General features: G+C 40.8%; 1 protein-coding gene across 4 annotated transcripts in view; it reads right to left on the bottom strand.

Annotated features, from left to right (window-relative positions):
* LOC142435924 (thyrotropin-releasing hormone-degrading ectoenzyme-like) overlaps positions 1-19,697 on the bottom strand; it is a 334,108-nt gene that overhangs the window by 302,758 nt on the left and 11,653 nt on the right. For all 4 annotated transcript variants that reach the window (XM_075539963.1, XM_075539961.1, XM_075539964.1 and 1 more), the window contains exon 2: positions 15,057-15,183. In XM_075539963.1, the coding sequence (XP_075396078.1) occupies positions 15,057-15,183 (127 nt within the window). The remainder of the gene's footprint in view (positions 1-15,056; positions 15,184-19,697) is intronic.

Here is a 19,697-nt window from a genome sequence, read left to right on the forward strand (position 1 = left end):
TATATAATTGGCCCCTTCTGATCTCATCTCTTGCTACCCCTTTCCCCACTGACTTTAGTCCAACCTCACTGGCCTTGTTGCTGTTAATCAGACTAAAACATTGCACACCTCAAAGCCTTGGCAATGGATCTTCCCTCCGACTAAGACACTCTTCTCCCCGCCGTCCAAGTGCCTGCTGTGGGACAAGGGCTAGAGACCAAGATTTAATAAGGGAAATGATAACCTTAATGCTGCATGAAATGAGGGAAAGGGAGAGGAGTAAAACAAAGAAGGAAGATAAGGAGTGACCGCAAGGCTATAATATAAAAAGCGGAAGTCAGAAAACACAACTCTGAAAAACAGATTATTTTAAGTACGCATACATCTGAAGGAAGGGGGGCTTTAGGCTGAAAGAAGGGCAAGTGAAAACACCCAAGTAAGGAGCCTGCGTAGTGCTTGTAAGAAACAGTAGGCTGGCAGTGTAACCAGAACAGGTGTGCACAAGGAGGAGAGGAATCGGAGACGAGGATGGAGCGGCAGCCACACCGTCCAGGGTCTTGAAACACCAAAGAATCCCTGAATGGGCACTAGGTGCCAAGGCAAGGTGTGAACTGGAGAGCAGCAGCAGCAGCTAAATCTAACATCTGTCCAACAGAATCTTAAAATTCAGGACATATCACATTCACATACCACTTAACATCAGAATCCATTTCAGTTAAAAGGTGCACAAAGACAAAGAAAGCACGGCGAGTCAGATAACAGTATGAGCTGTTACAATGGTAAATGGCTAGAAGTGATCAGATTTCCAAGATATTTATAATATAGAACCAAAAAGATGCATTATGACTTGGGTGTGTGACATGAGAGACAAAGAGTTTAAATCTAAGGTTGCTACTTTGTTTGTGTGTTTTCTAAACAATGTAGGGGTTCTCTAGCTAGCACACTTCAGTGCTTGGCTCCTAGCTGAGAAGCTAACGATTCATTTCCCCTCAGAGATACCAGCGAAGACAGGGCTAGCGATCTACTTCCAAAAGTTCACAACAACGAAAAGCAAACGGAGTCGTATTCTAGTCTACACACACACAGGACCACCGTGAGAATGAATCACCAGACAGCAGCCAGCAAGAACACCAAACAACTTTTGGAGGAATGGATCTGCCCTGTTCTGAGATAGGCAAAACTTCAGAAGGAAAAAGAAAGTGATTTACAATGTGTACCTCAAATTTGAACATGGTAATTTTCATATACGCTTTAGACACTCAAACAGATGCCAAATAGTACAAAGTAGACATCTGAAATTGAGAGCGAACTCAATTGGAAAGATCAAATTTGGGAGTTGTTAGCTATCAGCCGATAGTAATTAAAGAAGCTAGGTGAAGTCAATAAGTGACTAAAGTTGGTAGTTAAGAAAAGAGCTACGCAACTTGAGACCCGGACACTTCGAGAGAAAATGTGAAGAGAGACGGAAAGGAAAGTAAATACATAGGAAGAGAATTCCCAATGAGCAGCAGGAGGGATGGCGGGCAGGGAAGAGAAATGTGTTGTCTGAAAAGACAAGTGAAAAAAAAGTATCTTAAGGAGTTGAGAGAACAACTGTGTCAGAATCTGCTGGCAGTTCAAGATGAAAACTGGGAATTGACCACTGAAGTTCACAATGGAGAGGCATTCTTGCACTTGACAAGCACAGTTTTAGTGGCGTGTAGGGGGCAAAAGCCTGGTGTTAAGTGCATTCAAAAGACAAAGGAGAGAGAAAAATTGGAGTCAGTACAGACAGCTAACCTCTTAAAGCAGTTTGGCTATAAAAGTAAGGAGAGAAATTGTCCAGTGGCTGGAATGAGTGGGAGTGGAAGTGTGTGGGTCTGTGTGTTTAAGTGAAGAGAAACAGTTCCCCATTTTTAGTGCCAACAGAAAAGGACCCAATAAAAGGGGAAAATCAAGGATTTAGGGCAGGGACAGAACTCCGAGAGATGTCTGGGAGCAGGCGAGCAAGGCTGGGCTCGGGTGATCCTGAGAGAAGGTCCCATCACTGGCGTGGCATCATTAAAGCCATGGGAATAGGGGGGGGGGGAAGAATACAGAGCATGAGACTTTAGCAATGATTCAAGTCAACATAGTGGAGCCAGTCCGTTCTCTCACTTCACTGCAGAGCTGTCAGGACCGGATACTGCTGCTGGAGTCTGTAAACAACGCCTTGGGGGGCTCCTTACAAACACACCCGAGCAAGTTAAGCACTTTCTGAAATTGCATGTAGTTTCAGGAGGAGAAGCACTCTTTCACAAGACTAATACTAAATTAATGAAAATATGTTTGGGCACAAACCCAACGTTGTAAAGGCCAGACACTCTTAAAAACGAACGCATAGGGGAGGGTGGTAAGCAAACTGAACATCAAACAATGCTGGCAAGCTGCACAGTCATAAAAATCAACTAGGTTTTAGGTTCCTAATGGAAGAGACCATTTATTATCATCGCTGAGGACAACGTTATCTGGTCACTACTCAATAAATACTAGTTGAATTAGTTAATTCAATTCTGTTGTGTTGCATTACATGCTCCTCTCAATGAACTCATGGTTTGCTGGTTTATAGCCGTAATAATCTCATGCAGCGTCCCCACTAAAATGCATTGTTTTCATTGATTTCTCTCATTGTCACAGTGCTATTTTTTGGCTTTGCATTTTTAGTGTAGTCTTGGAAATGTACACTATGCGGTAAATGCAAAATATCTTAACAAGGACTGCTAAATGATCATATTATAATTAATGAAGGGAAAATTGCCTTGCTGGATTGTTGTAAAATGGCTGATAAATCCTGAAGTGACATGGATTTGGTATTGTTTTAGCATAAGGCAGTGGGGGTAGGAAACGCATAAAAATATTTGCCATTGAAATTAATGGGAACTGCCTTTCTTTTTCCTTAGAAAAATCACCCTATGAAGGACTTTGACGAAATAAATTAGCTCCATGAGGCAGGAGGCGTCTACATTTACTTGATTCCAAATGGGGAGCAAGGATAGTCATTTGCACAAAAGTATTTCCCGGTGGTACTTAGAAAACTGAAACGAGATGGACTGCCTCACCTGTTTCCCTGAGAGCCCACCGAGACAGCTTATGTTAGTTTCCACCAATAACCCACTAGATTAAATAGCTCTATTGTAAGTTTGAAGAGCTCTAGTTGAAATAAAGTGTTTTGAGGATGAAGTCAGAATTAGACTAGGCTATACAGACCTCCCAGAAATTTTATTCCCCCCGACAAAAAAAGTGTTACTTGATCAACTTAAGAAAACACACACCCCCATATACTCAAATATAAGCCGACCCGAATATCAGCTGAGGCACATAATTTTATCATAAAAACTGCATTAAAAATGTGCTGACATATTATTATATCTGCAGGTCCACCTAGATAAGATAGGCGGGACAAACAATGTAAGAAGAAAATAACGGGACCAAAGGTCCCAGAGGGAAATGAGAGTGTGAGAGGTGGGGGAAAGGAGGAGGTATTGGCCAACTCAGGGACAAGGGAACAAGGAGTGGTTCAAAACCAGTGCCAGGGAGGGGATGGGAGGACTGGTAGGGAGTGACCAAGGGCAAGGTACTGAGAGGAATTACTGAAACCAGAAAGAAGGCTGAACATGGTAGTGGGACAGGAGGAAGGCGTAAGGAAATAGAGGGAAGGAGTAGGAGGAAAAGGGCATACCCAGAAGCCTAAATACAGACATGTACATATGTAAATATATTTATGATTATGGGGGAAATAGACCTATGTGCATATATTTATAGGTTTAGTAGTAAGGTAGCAGGTGGACATTTGGCCTCCTCACGTGCATTCCCTTAATACAAGAGCACCTTGCTCAGCTAAATGGTCATTTCATGATTCCCACCTTCCCAGCATGATCGCTAAAGATAGACGTATGCATAAGCAAATGTGGTGGGAAAAGCTGATGGTGCCTGGCTATCAAAAGATATAGCATCTGGGGTCTTAAAGGCTAGAAGACAAATAAGCGGTCATCTAGCTCGGAAGCCACAAAGCCCACAGAGAAGAAGCACACAAGCCTATGTGAACACGAGGTATTGAAGGGATCAGGTAGCAGACACCAAAGAACAAAAACCATCATTGTGTGATCACCTTCCCCACATAAACGCTGAAGATGAATGTGTGCATAAGCAAGTGTGGTGAAGAAGGCTGATGGTGTCCGGCTATCGAGAGATATAGTGTCTGGGGTCTTAAAGACTTGAAAGTAAACTAGCGGCCATCTAGCCCAGAAGCAACAAAGCCCACATGGAAGCAGCACACCAACATGTGTGATCATGCAGGGCCGAGGGGACCAGGTTTCAAGCAACAAAGACAGGTGGGGAAAAAATCATATCATTGTGAAGGAGAGGAGCATGTGACGGGGACCCAATGCCCATCTGAGGACAACTGGACATCCCTTGCAGAGGGGTAGTGGGGAGGAGATGAGTCACTCAGTGTTCACTGTAGCAATAATGAAACTTTCCTCTAGTTCTTAAATGCTCCCTCTTCCCAACTATCATGAGCCAAATTCTACCTTGCAGACCTGGTTAGACCAGAGGATGCACAGTGGTACAGATGGGATCTGGAAACACAGGGAATCCAGGACAGATGAACCCCTCAGGACCATTGGTGAGAGTGGCCATACCAGGAGGGATGGGGGTTAAAAACGGGGAACCGATCACAAGGATCTACATATAACTTCCTCCCTGGGGGATGGGCAACAGAAGAGTGGGTGAAGGGAGACACTGGGCAGTGTAAGATAGGATAAAATAATAATTTATAAATTATTAAGGGTTCATGAGGGAGAGGGGGGCAGGGAGGGATTGGGAGGGAAAAAAGGAAAATGAGTTGCTGATTCCAGGAACCCAAATGGAAAGCGAATTTTGAGAATGATGAGGGCAACGAATGTATAAGTGTGCTTTGCACAATTGATGTATGTATGGATTGTGATAAGAGTTATATGAGCCCCAATAAAATTATTTTTTTTAATGTGCTGAAAAACTCGGCTTATACACAAGTATATATGGTAAATGGTATTCAGTATTTGTACATTCCAATAGCTAAGCAAAAGCAGAAAAAATATATACAGAGGAAGAAAAAACACACTGAAAGGATCACAAATAATCACTATAATATGCATAATCAAGTATTATAAATCTATTACCTCCAATTAAAAACAACAATACAGCCACTGATACAGGGAGAAGACCCAATCACAGAGTAAGTATGGAACTGTAACCACGCTACCGGATGAGAGACAGTAAGCGTGCCCACCTTCAAGGAGAAGGACTGTCGTTGTCATCAGTGCTGTCAGCATGAAGACATAGATACATCTGTGACAATTTGAGAAACTACACAAGCTAACCTCTCTCATTTACAAAAATTCAAAAGGTACTATATCTCATAATTTGTCTATTATAGGAAAGTAAATCGATCAACATACTATATAAAACCAAATGTATAAAGTGAAATCTATGAGCTTTCCCTAGTACACAACATGAAAACTGATCTCCCATCTACTTCTATCTCTTCTTCTCATTCAATTCCCCTCTCTTTTTCTGGACTTAAGTAAAATGAAGGCTGCTTTTAATAGGTATTTCATGTTCTGGATATATAGTACAATGAGTCACTGTTCATAGCCTGGCTAGCAGGTAATTGTACCGTAACATTTGTACCGTACACGTTGGTACTTAATTACATCCCATATTGTGTAAGTCTCTAATTCACACATTCCTATAAATATCTCATTGCTTCCTCATCAAAACCACAATCTCCCTGAAGGCAGATATTCTTGTTACAAAATACCAGTTCCTCCTCTAAGATGGCACCTCTGTGCCAGGTGGGTAATGGATCTTCATAAAAGCATAAAGTGTTGAAAAGAAGTAATCGAGCATACGCTTTAGAGAACTTCTTGATATACAGATTTTGAGCAGTACCAAAAGGAAACTGAAAACTATCAGTCTATAATTAATTGAAATTTAAACAGGGTGAATAACAAAATATTCCAATAAAATTCTGACTCACTTTATCTATCACTGAATTAATTATGAAATGTCCATGAAGAAATCACACTTGAAATACTCAAATATATCTTCGGAGATAAAATTAGGAGCTATCATATGTGCACTTTTAGCTAGTTAAGTTTCCAGTTTTTCTATAAAGAACATGTATTGCCTTTAAGGAACTAAAACAACAATAACAACAAAGGAAAAAGTCTTGTATTATTCCTGAGAACAGATCATGGAGTTTGAAATTCCAGATCCAAGTGTGTAATCTGAGTACTTTACTTCATCACCAAATGCCTAGTTTTCTTCATCTGGAAAATGAGAATATAAGAGGGACTATCTCCTAAGGCCATAGTAAAACACTAAATGGGTCAAAATGTTCCATGTCCTAAGGAGTGACTCATATATAGTAAAAGTGATATAAGTATTTGTTGTTGTTATTTTTAGTATGTCTTTGGGATAGGAGGAAAGAGGACAATTTCATTCTTCAAATTTCTACAACACATCCTTTTAAGAAGCACTCCATGCCTCTGAGGGTTCTCATGAAGATAAAATATAAATAAGATAGCTTGCTGTATTGTATCAAGTAGATGATACACTTTTAATTATAATTGAACAGCTAGAAATAGAAAAGATCTGCCAATCTCATATAAATAGATTACCTACAGATAGGTTAATTATCAAATTTAGAGATTTAAAAACAAATCCTCACATGGTGAACACCAATTACATAATTCTCCTCTGGGGTCTCTCCTGGATAAACCGCATGAGGAGAAAATTCAAACCCTTGGGGGTATGTTAACAGATGAGACCACAATAGAAAAACAGACTGCTCAGTACTACAATTGAAAAAGAACTTGGGAAAGAAGGAAAAGAGAGGAGAGAAGGCATTGCAGAGTTTATAATCGAGAAATAAAAATTACTTTTAAGATTTTTAAAATTTTAATATTTATTAATAGAAAATTTTATTTTAAGGTCATTGGTCATATAATACCCTTACATGCACATTTCGCCTCCATAGCTTAAGTAAAATCAGGTCAACTAGTAGTTTATTATTGGCTCAATTGGTCTAAAATTTGACTTTCTAATGGAAAGTAGCAAGCTCCTTATTCCTCTGGGATTTGGTTGGGGAAAGCAAGTTAAGGCAGCTCTCAGCTCTCAGCTCTGCAGAAGCAGCCTTTGTCCACCAGAGATAAGTGTTATCAGAACATAAGCCTTTCTTCCCCTCCTCCTCTTAGAAAATCACTGGGAATTCCTAGAAACCCATTGTCTATAGCCATGCCCCACATCCATTGTCTCTTCAACACATCTATCAGGTATTTGTTGCCAACATCCCCTGCAACTTGTCAAAGTCACTGTGACAGGTAAGTCGCGCCTCATCTTGGCTGGGTCAGGATTCTCAATACGTTCCCAGTAATCCTCCACGATGTGATCTAACACAGCACAACAATTCCCATCTTGGGGTCTGCTTGTGAGTAGACAAGCACAGGTGAGAACATAAAGGCGGGATGCAACCTCCTGACTTAGGTCACAGCCCTCATGCAATGGGAAGGAGGTTTCTTTGGGGAATGTGTCCTACTACTCATGTACTGGTCAGTTGAGGCTGTGGGAAACTGCCTCGCTTTTTGATGGTGGGGATCCTACATCTGGCTCATCAACCCCTGGGGTTCTTTGGACTTCAACCAAAGACCCACTATCTACATTAATGACCCTCGACGTCACCAATAGTTTGCCATTTGGCCTTCTGTGCATGGATTTTATGAACTCTGCAGCCACAAGCCTGACCTCGGACCTCAGACTCATCCTCCTCTGTAGTCATTGACCTTTCTGTCTTCTTTCTTTCTGTGTAATCAGTCACTATAGTTAGGCAAGTCAGGAGAAGCCCCCAGCTTAACATCTGATCCATGCACTTGAGCTAGACTGAACTTACCCATGTCTACAATTGTATGAGGCATTGTCTTGATATCAATTTATCTCTTTATAAGTGTCCCTAGTTTTGCTTCTTTATCTGTAACACAGTCAGTAATTACCTTAACGTTGCTAAAGTTAATTCTCAGTCAGTCCGCCTGTAACATGACGTGTCAGAATTGTCTGCTCCTATTTGAGATACTCTCTAGACATTGTCTATTCCTGGTTTCCTCAGCACCTCTATTAGCAGCTTTGCAGTTGCTGGAATCCACTCAAGGGCATGTAGATGATAGCCTCAGATGACTGATCTCTGTCAGTGCTGCCTTGTCCCATTCTCTTTTCTACCTTCTTTCACCACCAGGGTGAGTGCACGAAGCTTCACATTTCATTAGATACTGACAAATGTATATCTCAAGCCAAACCACTCAGTCAACTCCAGTTTCAAATCCAACATCTGTTTAAATTTCTAGCAGATATAAAATGTCTACCTAAATGTTTAATAGATATGTCAGTCTCTAAGTGATCTCCTTCTTGGACAGACGATCTTTTGTCTCAGCAAATGGAAATTCCACCCTTCTCATTCTTCAGCCCTGGTGCCAAAGTGACTTGCTTGTGGAGCTAACCACAAAATCAGCAGTTCTAATCCATCACCCACACTGAGGAGAAAGGATGACGTTTTCTGCTCCCACAAAGGTTTACAGCCTCAGACACCCAAAGGGACAGTTACACTCTATCCTACAGAGTCACTGAATTGGAATTGACTCAGGGTCAGTGAGTTTATTGATATATTTATGGTTCTTTCCTCAAAACCTTAGAGTTGGTGCCTTGATTTCTCTCTCTTTCACACCTCATACATCTTCGTCAACAAATTCCAAATGGTTCTGCTACCAACCAGAATTGTTCTACTCCTGTCTATGCCACTGTTAACAGCCTACACTAAGTGGCCATCATTTTGGGCCTGAATTTTAACTGCTTTTCATGCCTCTGCCCTTTCCACCTACAACAAAGTTCTTTTATGTGAACCACTGCTGACATTTTCAGATGAACAGTTGGCCTCACGATGTAAAATGTTTAGCAGCACCTCTGGCTTCTAAATGTCAATATCATCTCTCCGCATTTGGGACCATTGCAAATGTCCCCAAAACCTCCGAATGTTTTGGTTTTTGGATGGGGCAACAAATTTACCCATGATTAAGAACCAATACTATATAGCATGTCTTATCCAAGCCATGGGTCACCTCAAATACACATGAAAGTTGGATAGTGAATAAAGCCACAGAAGAATCGATGCAATTGAACAATGGTGCTGGCAAACAATATGGAAAGTACCATGAGCTGCCAGAAGAACAAACAAAGTTCTCTTCTAAGAGATGGACAGCAATGATGACTGTGTCCCATTTGGGGGATCAAATAACAAAACTGTAGTAAGCAGAAACATTTGATGGTGTAAGATATGGCAATTTAATAATAATAATATATAATAAGGTTTCCTGGGGGGTAGGGAGGGCTAAGGAGGGGATAAAGGGGATCTGATATCAACAAGTTCACGGAGAACATGTTTTGAAAATGATGGTGGCAGCAACTGTACAAATATGCTTGATCTAATTGAAATATAAATTTTTATAATATCTATAAGAGCTACCAATTTTTAAAAAAATAGAATACAGCTAGAATGCTGCTCAGAAGTGTGTGAGGCAAGACTTCATCTCATGTACTTTGGACATGCTACCAGGAGAGATTAACCCATGCCAAAGGAAATTATGTTTAATAGAGGGTCAAAGAAAAGGAGGAAGACCCCCCCAACATCATGGACTGACATAGTGTCTGTAACAACGGGCTCAAAAATAATAAATGATGGCGAGGATGACATAGGAATGGGCCGTGATTCACTTTGTTGACCAGTAGAATAAAATAACGAGGGAGGTGCTCTCAGCCATCCAAACAGATGAGTTTGAAAATGTTTCCAAGAATGGAATCACAGATTTGACTAATGTATTAAGTATAATGGATAATACTTTGAAGGTTAAAAGGTTGTTTTGTAAAAAAATTTAAATGCATAGCTTAGAAAAAAAAACCTGGGTTATTTTTGGATACCCGCTTGAATGTTGTCATCAAGTCGGTGCTGCACAGTAACCCTATGCACATCGGAACAAAGCACTCGTCTCCATCCCAGCGTCACGCCTGTCCTTCACTTTGAGCTCACTGTTGCAGTCACTGCCAATCCCTCTCTCTCATTGAGGGCCTTCCTTCTTTACATTGCTGCTCCACTTTACCAAGCATGATGGACTTCTCCAGGGACCGGTCTCTGCTGATAATAAGTTCCAAGTATGTGAGACAAGGTCTTACCATCTTTCCTCTAAAGAGCGTCTGGCCGTCCTTCACCAAGATAGACCAGTTTGCTCTTTTGGCAGTCCGTGGGACTTTCATTCTTCTTTGCCAACACCGTAGCTCAAATGCAGAGAATCTTCTTCTGCTTCCTTATCCAATATCCAACTTTCACACGCACAAAAAGTCACTGAAATACCATGGTTTCTGTCCGCTGTACCTCAGTCCTCAAAGTGACCTTCTTACTTTCCAATACTTGAAAGAAATTTTATGCAACAGATTTACATTTCTTGAGTGCTGTTTCCATGAGTGTTGATGATGAATCCCAGCAAGACGAAATGCTTGCCAACTACAATCTTTCTGTTTTTCCTGATGTTACCTATTAGTCCAGTTTTGAGAATCTTGGTTTTCTTTACATTGAGTTGTAATCCATACTGAGGCTGAAATCCTTGATTTTTAACAACTAGAGCTTTAAGTCCTCCTGTCTTTCAGCCAGCAAGGTGTGTCATCTGTATATTGAAGGTTGTTAATAAGCCTGCCTCCCAATCCTGATGCTGAGTTCTTCACATAATCCCGTTTCTCTGATGATTTGCTGTGCAAACAAATTGAGTAAGTAGGACAAGAGGATTCAATTCTGACACACGCTTTTACTGAATTTTAAACCAAGTAGTAGTCCCTTGCTCTGTGCACACAATGTCCTCTGGATCCATGTACAGGTTTCACATGAGCATAATAGGTAGTTCCTGTTCTTCTCAAGGTAATCCATAGTTTGCAGTGATTCATACAGTGGAATCCCTTCACATAGTGAATGAAACACGCTGCACAACAGCTGGTCTTCTCTGTGTTAAGCCAAATCCATCTGATTTCAGCAATGATATCTTTTGTTCAATATCCTCTATTGAATCTGGCCTGAACCTCTGGCAGCTCCAAATCAATGAACTACTGCAACTGTTGTTTACTACTTCAGCAAAATATTGCTTGCATCTGATATCAAGGATAATTTTCTTATTCTGTTGAGTCACATTTATTTGGAATGATTATAAATATGGATTTCTTCCAGTCAGTTGACAAAGCAGCCATCTTCCAAATTTCTAGAGGAGTGCTACCAGTGGTTCATCACTTTGTTGAAACATTTCAATTGATATTCTATCGATTCCTGAAACCTTGTTTTTGGCTAATACTTTCAGGACAGCTTGGATCTATTCCTTCAGTGTCATTAGTTCTTAGTCACATGCTACATCTTGAAATGGACAAATGTTGATTAGTGTGGTTCAATGACTGTGTATTCCTTCTTTCAATGCTTTCTCCATCATTCAATATTTTGCAGATAGAATCTTTCAAGATTGAAACTGAAGGCTTGACTTTTTTAATAATGAGTTATTTCAGTTAAAGATATGCCAACTATGTTCTTTCTTTTTGGTGTTCTAACTCTAAGTCTTTGCACATTTAATCATAATAATTTATTTTGTCTTCTCAAGCTGTCCTTTGAAATTTTCTGTTCATCTCTTTGTGTCCATCATTTCTTCCATGTATTGGGCTAATTTTTCTACTACCCTAAGTCCTTTGCTCAAAAACCATTTTCCCAATGGTGTCTTCTGTGATTTCCCATTTAAAAACCTCAACACCTTATTAGACATAACCAAACACTTATTAGCAATGGTTAGGGTGACATAGGTAATTCATGAAGGCGATGTTCTAAGGCCTACTTTGGTGAGTAGAGATTGAGGCCTGAAAAACTCATGTGGCCATCTAGGGTACAATTACTGGTCTCCTTTGCTCCCCCACTGGGAGGAGAGAAGACTGATAAAAATAGAAACTCTCATGGAAACAATTAGTCTAATAGTTGTATGGGGCATGCACACATCAGCCTTCACATCCATGAAACACAAAGCACTAGGTGGCGCCTGGCTACCACTTCCACCTGCTATGGAAAGGCTTACACAGAAGGCTCGGGTAGAGCAGAGGAGAATACAGTACAGATTCCAGAATCACAAAAGAGACTGGGCTCACAGGCTGGAGAGAGACTGGTGGCACCCTGAAGTCTATGATCCTTAGTCACTCCTCAGGTCTGTAACTGGACTCACCCTTGTAGTTCACGTTTCAGTCACACATCAGACAGGTCTCAAAGAGGGATAACAGCGCTAGTGTGGTAGGCACACCTGAGTATAATCAACCAATTAAGACCCAAAGGGCAGCATTTCCCCAAGGACAAATTTCAGAGCATTCGAAAAGAAGCATGGATGGGAACGGGTAACAGAAAGGAAGTACATATGTGATGGTACATGAGATGAAACAAAATGTGTTTAATTGTTGAAAAAAACTGATGATCTGCTCTGTAAACCGTCACCCAATTCACAACAAAATCAATTTACAAAAAGAAAAAAGTAAAACAAGTAAAAATATGAGCTTCATCTACAGTGCCACACACACACACTTTCTATTCATCCTTTCTGCCTTTGCTAACCCCAAGGTCAGCAGTTCAAAATCACCAGCCACTCCATGGGAAAAAGATGAGGTTTTCCATTCCTGTAAGGAGCTCCAGTCTGGGAAACCCACAGGGGCATTCTACCCTATCCTACAAGGTCGCTGTGAGTCTGCATCAATCTTATGGCATTGAGTTGTTTTTGTTTTGTCTTTTAATCTTAGCTGATAGGCTATATATTTTACTTAATGATTTAACTTGCCTCAAATTAATAGGTTTTAAATATTAGTATAGAATGAAGTTTTGTATTTTTTATCCACAACTCTATGGCTATCAGAAAGTTAAGTGTCTACAACAGGTGAGTGACCCAACGAACACCTGCAGAGGAAATGAGAGGAGGAGGGAAGGTCGAAGAGAGGGCAGGAAGGGAAGATAGGTAAGGGAAGAGAGGATGGGTGAAATAGACTCTATAGTAAGACAGCCACAGCGAATACCCAAAACGAGTCTGCCTGGGTCATTCATAAAAACCGAGTTGATTCCAAAATATTCCTTTTTTGAAAATACAATTCACAATGTATAACAAAAGCTAAGACCTTGTCAAACTACTTCTGCTTTTACCAAACTTTATGTAGGATTTTATATAGAAAATGTACTTATAATGTCATTAACAGACATATGAAAATATCTATAGAATGCATAGAAACTGAGAGAAATTTTACAAAGCACATGGGCTGTGATATCTTCCCAAGATAACACTGACTATGCCGGGGTAAAGTCAAATCATTCCATGCCATACACCCTAAAGTATGTTAGCGAGTCACCATCACAGTGAACAGCGTCCATTTCTACAGAGAAAGCGTACATGGTTCGGCTGGGAGTGAAGCAGAGGAGCAGAAATGCTCCCTGCTGCAAGCTGACAGTTACATGGGACCCCTGAAGTTTTAAATTGAGTTCCTCTGCTAATTACCGGCCTGAAAGAGACAAAGAATGATCCACATTTTATTCTCTGCTGAACTTGCAACAAGCACTCGTGAATGGGACATTAGGGTCAAGCTGGGAAGCTCCAGTTTGTTTGACCGAGTACAGAGCATGGTGTCACCTCCCGCGCAAATAAGGTCAGGTACACCTCCCTGCCTTGGGTTCCCACCAGGGAGATGTCAGTGTAACCGGGGCTAACTGAGGACTTGAGAGAGAGGATAAAACAAAAACGCAAACAAAACAGAAAACAAAAAATCACGTTGCCTATGGATTTGAAGTTATTTATGTTTTAAAATGAATTCAAATATGTACAATCTCATTCTTTTCCATCACATGCTACACCTAGTGGTAAGAGTGTCAACTATTCTGTCTATTTTCTAAACAGCTCATTGTATGACCAGTAAAGCTACACAGCAGGCAGGTACTTTAATGAAACAGGCCTATTCTCTGGGGACAAGAACCTGTGGTTGAAACGCTAGCACTGTGATCATGAAAGCACTTTGTTCTTGCCAATGAGCAATACTTTTGATGTGGATCCTGATCAAAAATCCCCTTGGGAAGGAAAAACGTGTAGCGGTGGGGAGGGGGGAACAAAGGAGTGTTGTGATGTGAGATTTCAAAACAGATTTTCTCAGAAGAAAAAATACCTTCAGCATTCAAAATGGGTATGCATTCTACCTTTCTGGAAAGTCATAGAATGACGTTGCCAAAGCAGCCTCATTGAAGTTAAAGTAATAAAAGTAATTAATTTATTCATTCAACCAACAGTGTTGAGTATACTACTTTCGTGCATGGAAGAAACATAAGAACACTCGAGAACACAATCCCATGACCAGTGCAATTCCTTTCTCTCTTCTCTTTATTTAACTTACTATAACTCGGCATCCAACATGTGGCTGAATGAAAAAAACCGAGGGGCAGCTTACACACTGTAGCCCGGCATGTGAGAGTTAGGAAACAAGCACTAATCAATGGGCACCTCCTCATAGTGTCACAGTGAAGACTTTGGGGAATCACAGAGAATGTGTTTGACATCCCAGCTCCTTCATTTAATGGCTGTCTGCAGGAATAGGAAACTTCATGGTCTCAATTTCCTTAATATAAAAAATAATCGTGTAGCAGTGCCTACTGTACACGGTAGTTAAGAACATGAAGTGTGACACTGCCAAGAACCTTTTACGCATGTTTTTAACAAAGTAGAATTATTTTGGCTATCTTTTAAAATGCTAAACCTACATCAGTTCTTAAATAATTATACACATACTTTGTGGCAAGAATCCAGAAGCACCAAACTTTATTTTACCTCTTGTGAAATCATAGCCTCTAAAAATATAACCCTTAGACTGTTCATGCGTCCTAAGCATCTTAACCAATAAACTCCACCTTCAAGGAGCCCTTCTGAAAAAATAAACAAGAAAATTCTTACCGAGTTTTGGCAAAGAATAGGGCACTTTAAAGTAGTCTTCATAAAACTCAATTAGTCTCTTTGTTATATGGAGGGCGTAGTGCCCGGATCCTCTTCTGATGGCGTCGGGTCTTGCATACAACCGCACCTAAAACATATGCAGACGCAGCACTTTAGCCTTTTGGTCTCAAGTTGTATCTATCGTGCAAATATGAACCTACACAAATTACTTCAAGGACTACAAAAATTAAACAATATCCTTTGTCCATTATATCAAGGCACTTTGTAATTGAAAGAATCAAACTACAACAATTGAAGTAACCAAGGTGAGCAAGTTACAATTTCCTCCCTTTGCAAGACGACAAAGAGAACAATTCTATACCTTGCTTCAAAATAAATATTCAAAGTGATCACTTATGTGCGCCTGTTAGAGATTTGAAGGTATGGTGGATTAATATAATGGGTCCCTAATGATGCTGAAAATAGTCAGGATACGGTGGCTCAGCAGGAGAGAAAATTCATGGTTTGTTAAAGACATATTATAACAAACTTTGAAAGTATTACTGAGCAGGGCAGAAATATAATTTATGCCCCCTTCTTTTCTTTGGAAAAAACCTGTCTTGTTCCCAATCTGCAAACCAGGGATAGAAAATTCTTGCCTGGACATCAACAATCCTCATTCTGGTGGGCACTCTGCAAGTGCTCCTGGCTCAAACCCAGCTGAACATCATTCATATTCCAGCACAATCTGGACCCTTAATATGGATTTTAAATCAAGCATTGTATATTATCTAGTCCTCAGCCAAGAAGGATCCTAAGGCAAGTAACATAAAACTGAACAAAACTAACAATTGTACAGAAAAGGCTAAAATGAGATTAGTTTCCATAAAGCTTTCATAAAGCTATCCAGCATCCTTCTTTCCAAAGGCTAAGTCTATTTTTCACAGATGTGGTCCCTAATCCTCATATCAATTGTGTGAATAAGAAATGTGTATTTTGTACAGCAGTGGAGAGCAGTGTCCTGGGAGTTGGATTTTAGTCCAACTCTGCCACTAAGAACGTGGGATGCTGGTGAGCAAATTACTTAACCTGCTTGGGTCTCAAATGTTCTCATTTATAAAATAAAGGTGTTTGCCACCAGATAGTTCTACAGTGTTTTTCAATTCTAAAACACCTATTCCCAATCCCATTTTACAGATAAAAGGATTTATTTTCTTACTGGTGATTTTCCCAAATCAGTATAAAATATTTTATTTAGTATATGTAAATGGATATTTATGTTCATAAAGACTACAAAGGAAAACTGTAGTCCATGTGTAATGGTTAGATCTTATACTAACTTGGTACTTTTGTGGAGGCAGGGGTGGAGTCAAACCTGTCAATCATGTAGTCGCCTAGTGACGCCTCCTTGGGGGCGTGGCTTTTTATAAGCGAACAGCAAGAACTTCTTTCTCAAGCCCGCCGCCTTCCCTGCTTGCCAAGATTGTGTCTGCCTCTAGCGTCAGCCCCATGTGGACTGCAGACCCTGCATGTTTCAACACCCTGCCATTTCCCACCAACCCTGGATCCACAGGACTCTGCGCCCACCTGTGATCCCCCTGCTTCCGCTAAAGGTACTTGTTCTGTTTCATCCGCCTGCCTCAGCTGGGATGCATTCTTGATGTGAAATTGTTTCTTGATATCAAGGGTTTTTTTTTTCTGATTTCAAATCCATAAACAATCTATGTCATTGGTTTTGTTTCTTTAGCCTACCCCATCGCAATATAACACATGATTGTACAGGTGACTCTTTACCATCTATATTAAAAGGAGAGAGAAGGGAAAACCAAAGCAGCTGCTCTTAAGTCAATTCTGAAGCAGCGGCTCGATATGTCCCAGAGCAGACCCGCTCCATAGAAGTGTATCACGGTAATTCATCTGGAAGTCGTTCCTCGGGACTTCCTTCAACTCAACAGAATTTCTGGGTAGGGGTGAGCCAATCGCAAACTATCTGTACAGTCAAGATATAAGTACAATCTAAAAGCCTAGAAAATCGAGGAAAACACATTTTGACTTTAGCTTGAAAGACCTATAATTCAATACCAGATTTACTGACTAACACATTTCCAACAAAAATGGCTGACAGAAATATAACCTCTTCCATCAATCAATTCCACAAATCAGTCAAGATATCTGCAATGAATTCAATAACAATTAACTACTAAAATGATGAAGCTGCTTCTCATGCAGCAACTAAGTTAGATATAAAATTGGGTCCAGTCACCACAGATTTAGTCGGCAGCGGTAGAAAGCCGACACTCTCAGGAAAGCCCATCTGAAAGAGCAGCACATGCCACTCTTGACACTCGGGGAGATGCAGTCATTCTGAGTCCCTGCTGTGCCTGGCATCAACTATTCTGTATACATTCGGTATTTTAGGTGGAATTCCCAAGAGATAGGCCACAAGACAAGTAGGGTGTGTGGGTGATCAGGAAAGAGGCGTGCCCAGGAGATACCTCCGAGGGAATAGGCAAAGCAGCATCCAGAAACGTGAGAATCCAAGCGAGGCTGCAATTTCAGGTGAAATCTGGAGCACAGACTGACCCACAAGGGCCTCGATGATCTGGAAAGTGTGTCCTGCGTGATTGGCTGGCTCCCATGAGCCTGGACCAGGCCTCATTGGCTGCTCACTGCTAAGGGCGGGCATAAAACCTCAGGCACTTCCTGTTCTTGAGACAGCTGGGCAAGGAGCTCCCCTAGTCAATTGCTCGTGTTTTGGGACTCTCAGGTGTGAGCAGTTAGGAGTAAAATCACTAAAACGGAGCAATAGGGACATCAAATAGGGAAGGGGATCTAGCCTATACAACAGCAACTGTCATAGAAACTAATTCACTGTCAACAGATATTTAATTAGCACGTGCTCGGTGCCATAATAATCGGAGAAGTGGTGGACTGCTCACAAAAAGGTCAGTGGTTCAAAGCCACCAGCTAACTGAGAGGTCACCACTTCAAACTCACACTTCAGGAGCAGCATGAGGCCATCTGCTTCCATTGAGGTTTACAGCCTCGGAAATTCTAAGGGACACTGCCTGCCTCTCTGTCCCGCAGGGTCACTATGAATCAGAATTACTCAATGGCAGTTGGTTTAGTTTTTTGATTATTTTTAATAGGGATGAAAAAGACTACAGGAGGAGCAGGTGTGCATGTGTGTGTGAGAGATTGAGAGAGAGAAATGACTCAATGGCAGTGGGTGTTTTGTTCTTTGGGGGGAATTTTGTACCATGGTCAAGGCTAAGTATTTTTTATTTAATGATGAAGAAAACATGGTCTCTAGTTAAATGAGGTACAAAGCATTAAGGTACAAAGATCAGAGATAATATAATCATCATTATTAAAAAGCTTAACATATATTCAGTAATTTAGTATTTGTATTTTTTAGTTACATTATTTTCATATCAACTTGAAGATATGAAAATGTAGGGGTGGAGTCCAGTCTGTCAATCAGGTCACAGCCTGATGATGCCTCCTGTTGGGCATGGTCTTCTCATATGAAGGATCCTGGGCTCGCGCTCGCTCTCGCTCTCTCTCTCTCTCTCTCTCTCTCTCGCTCTCGCTCTCGCTCTCTCTCGCTCTCTCTCGCTCTCTCTCGCTCTCTCTCGCTCTCTCTTTTTCTCTTTCCCTCTGCCTTTACCCTCCTGCTGGCAAGCCACTCAGAGACCTTCCAGAGCCCTGTGATGCTTCTACCACCATTTGATCCACAAGACTTGTCACCTACCAGCCTGTGATCTTCCTGCATTTTGCATCATTGCTTGCAGCTGTGTGAGTCTGAAGAGGAATTTATGGACTAAGATCAGACTTACAGACTAGTATTGGACATAAGGACTTTATCAGGACTATACTGGGATATTTTATTTATGCAGAATTACTTCTTGATATAAAGCTCTCTCTTACACATATATGAGTGTCCTTGGAATCCACTCTGTCCAGCAAACACATTGTACAAGTAACATTTTCCTGTGATATAAATGGCAAATGTATCATGAGAAAAATATATAGCTTTCAGAAGGTTTGAAATGAAGTAACTAATAAATTCAAGTTAAAACTATAACTAGGACCACTACAAAATGACAGAGTAAGGGTCACTGATTTTAATCTTAAGCACCATCACCGATTTTGGTAAAAATGCAGCTATTTCTATCAATCAACTCCACCAGTCTGTCAAGCTATCTGCAGGACCAGACAAGAAAAGCATGATTGAGTCAATCTGGTTGTTAAGAATTGATGGAAATGATCCAATTCCAGGTGAGGAAATAAGACATAGAAGCAGTGTCTTCATTTATTCATTCCAACATGTATTGCATGCCTGCTGTGTACCAGGCACTTTACGGGAGCCTACAAATAAAACAAGACCACAGAGTGCGTAGCCCTCAAGGTCTGAAGTTTGAACTCACCAGCCGCTCCAATGGAAAAAAGATAAGTTTTTGGTTCCTGTAAAGATTTACAGCCTTGGAAACCAAAAGTGGCAATTCTGCTCTGTCCTATAAGGTCAGTGTGAGTCAGAATTGACTAGATTCATACCATGCACTTCATAGCAGTGCCTAGATGTTGATAAGTAATGGCATGGATTAAGTTGTGTATCCTCAAAAGATGGGTGAGCTTGGCTGGATCATGATTTCCTGTATT

Source organism: Tenrec ecaudatus, assembly GCF_050624435.1.
Source record: "Tenrec ecaudatus isolate mTenEca1 chromosome 11 unlocalized genomic scaffold, mTenEca1.hap1 SUPER_11_unloc_2, whole genome shotgun sequence".
NCBI lineage: Eukaryota > Metazoa > Chordata > Mammalia > Afrosoricida > Tenrecidae > Tenrec > Tenrec ecaudatus.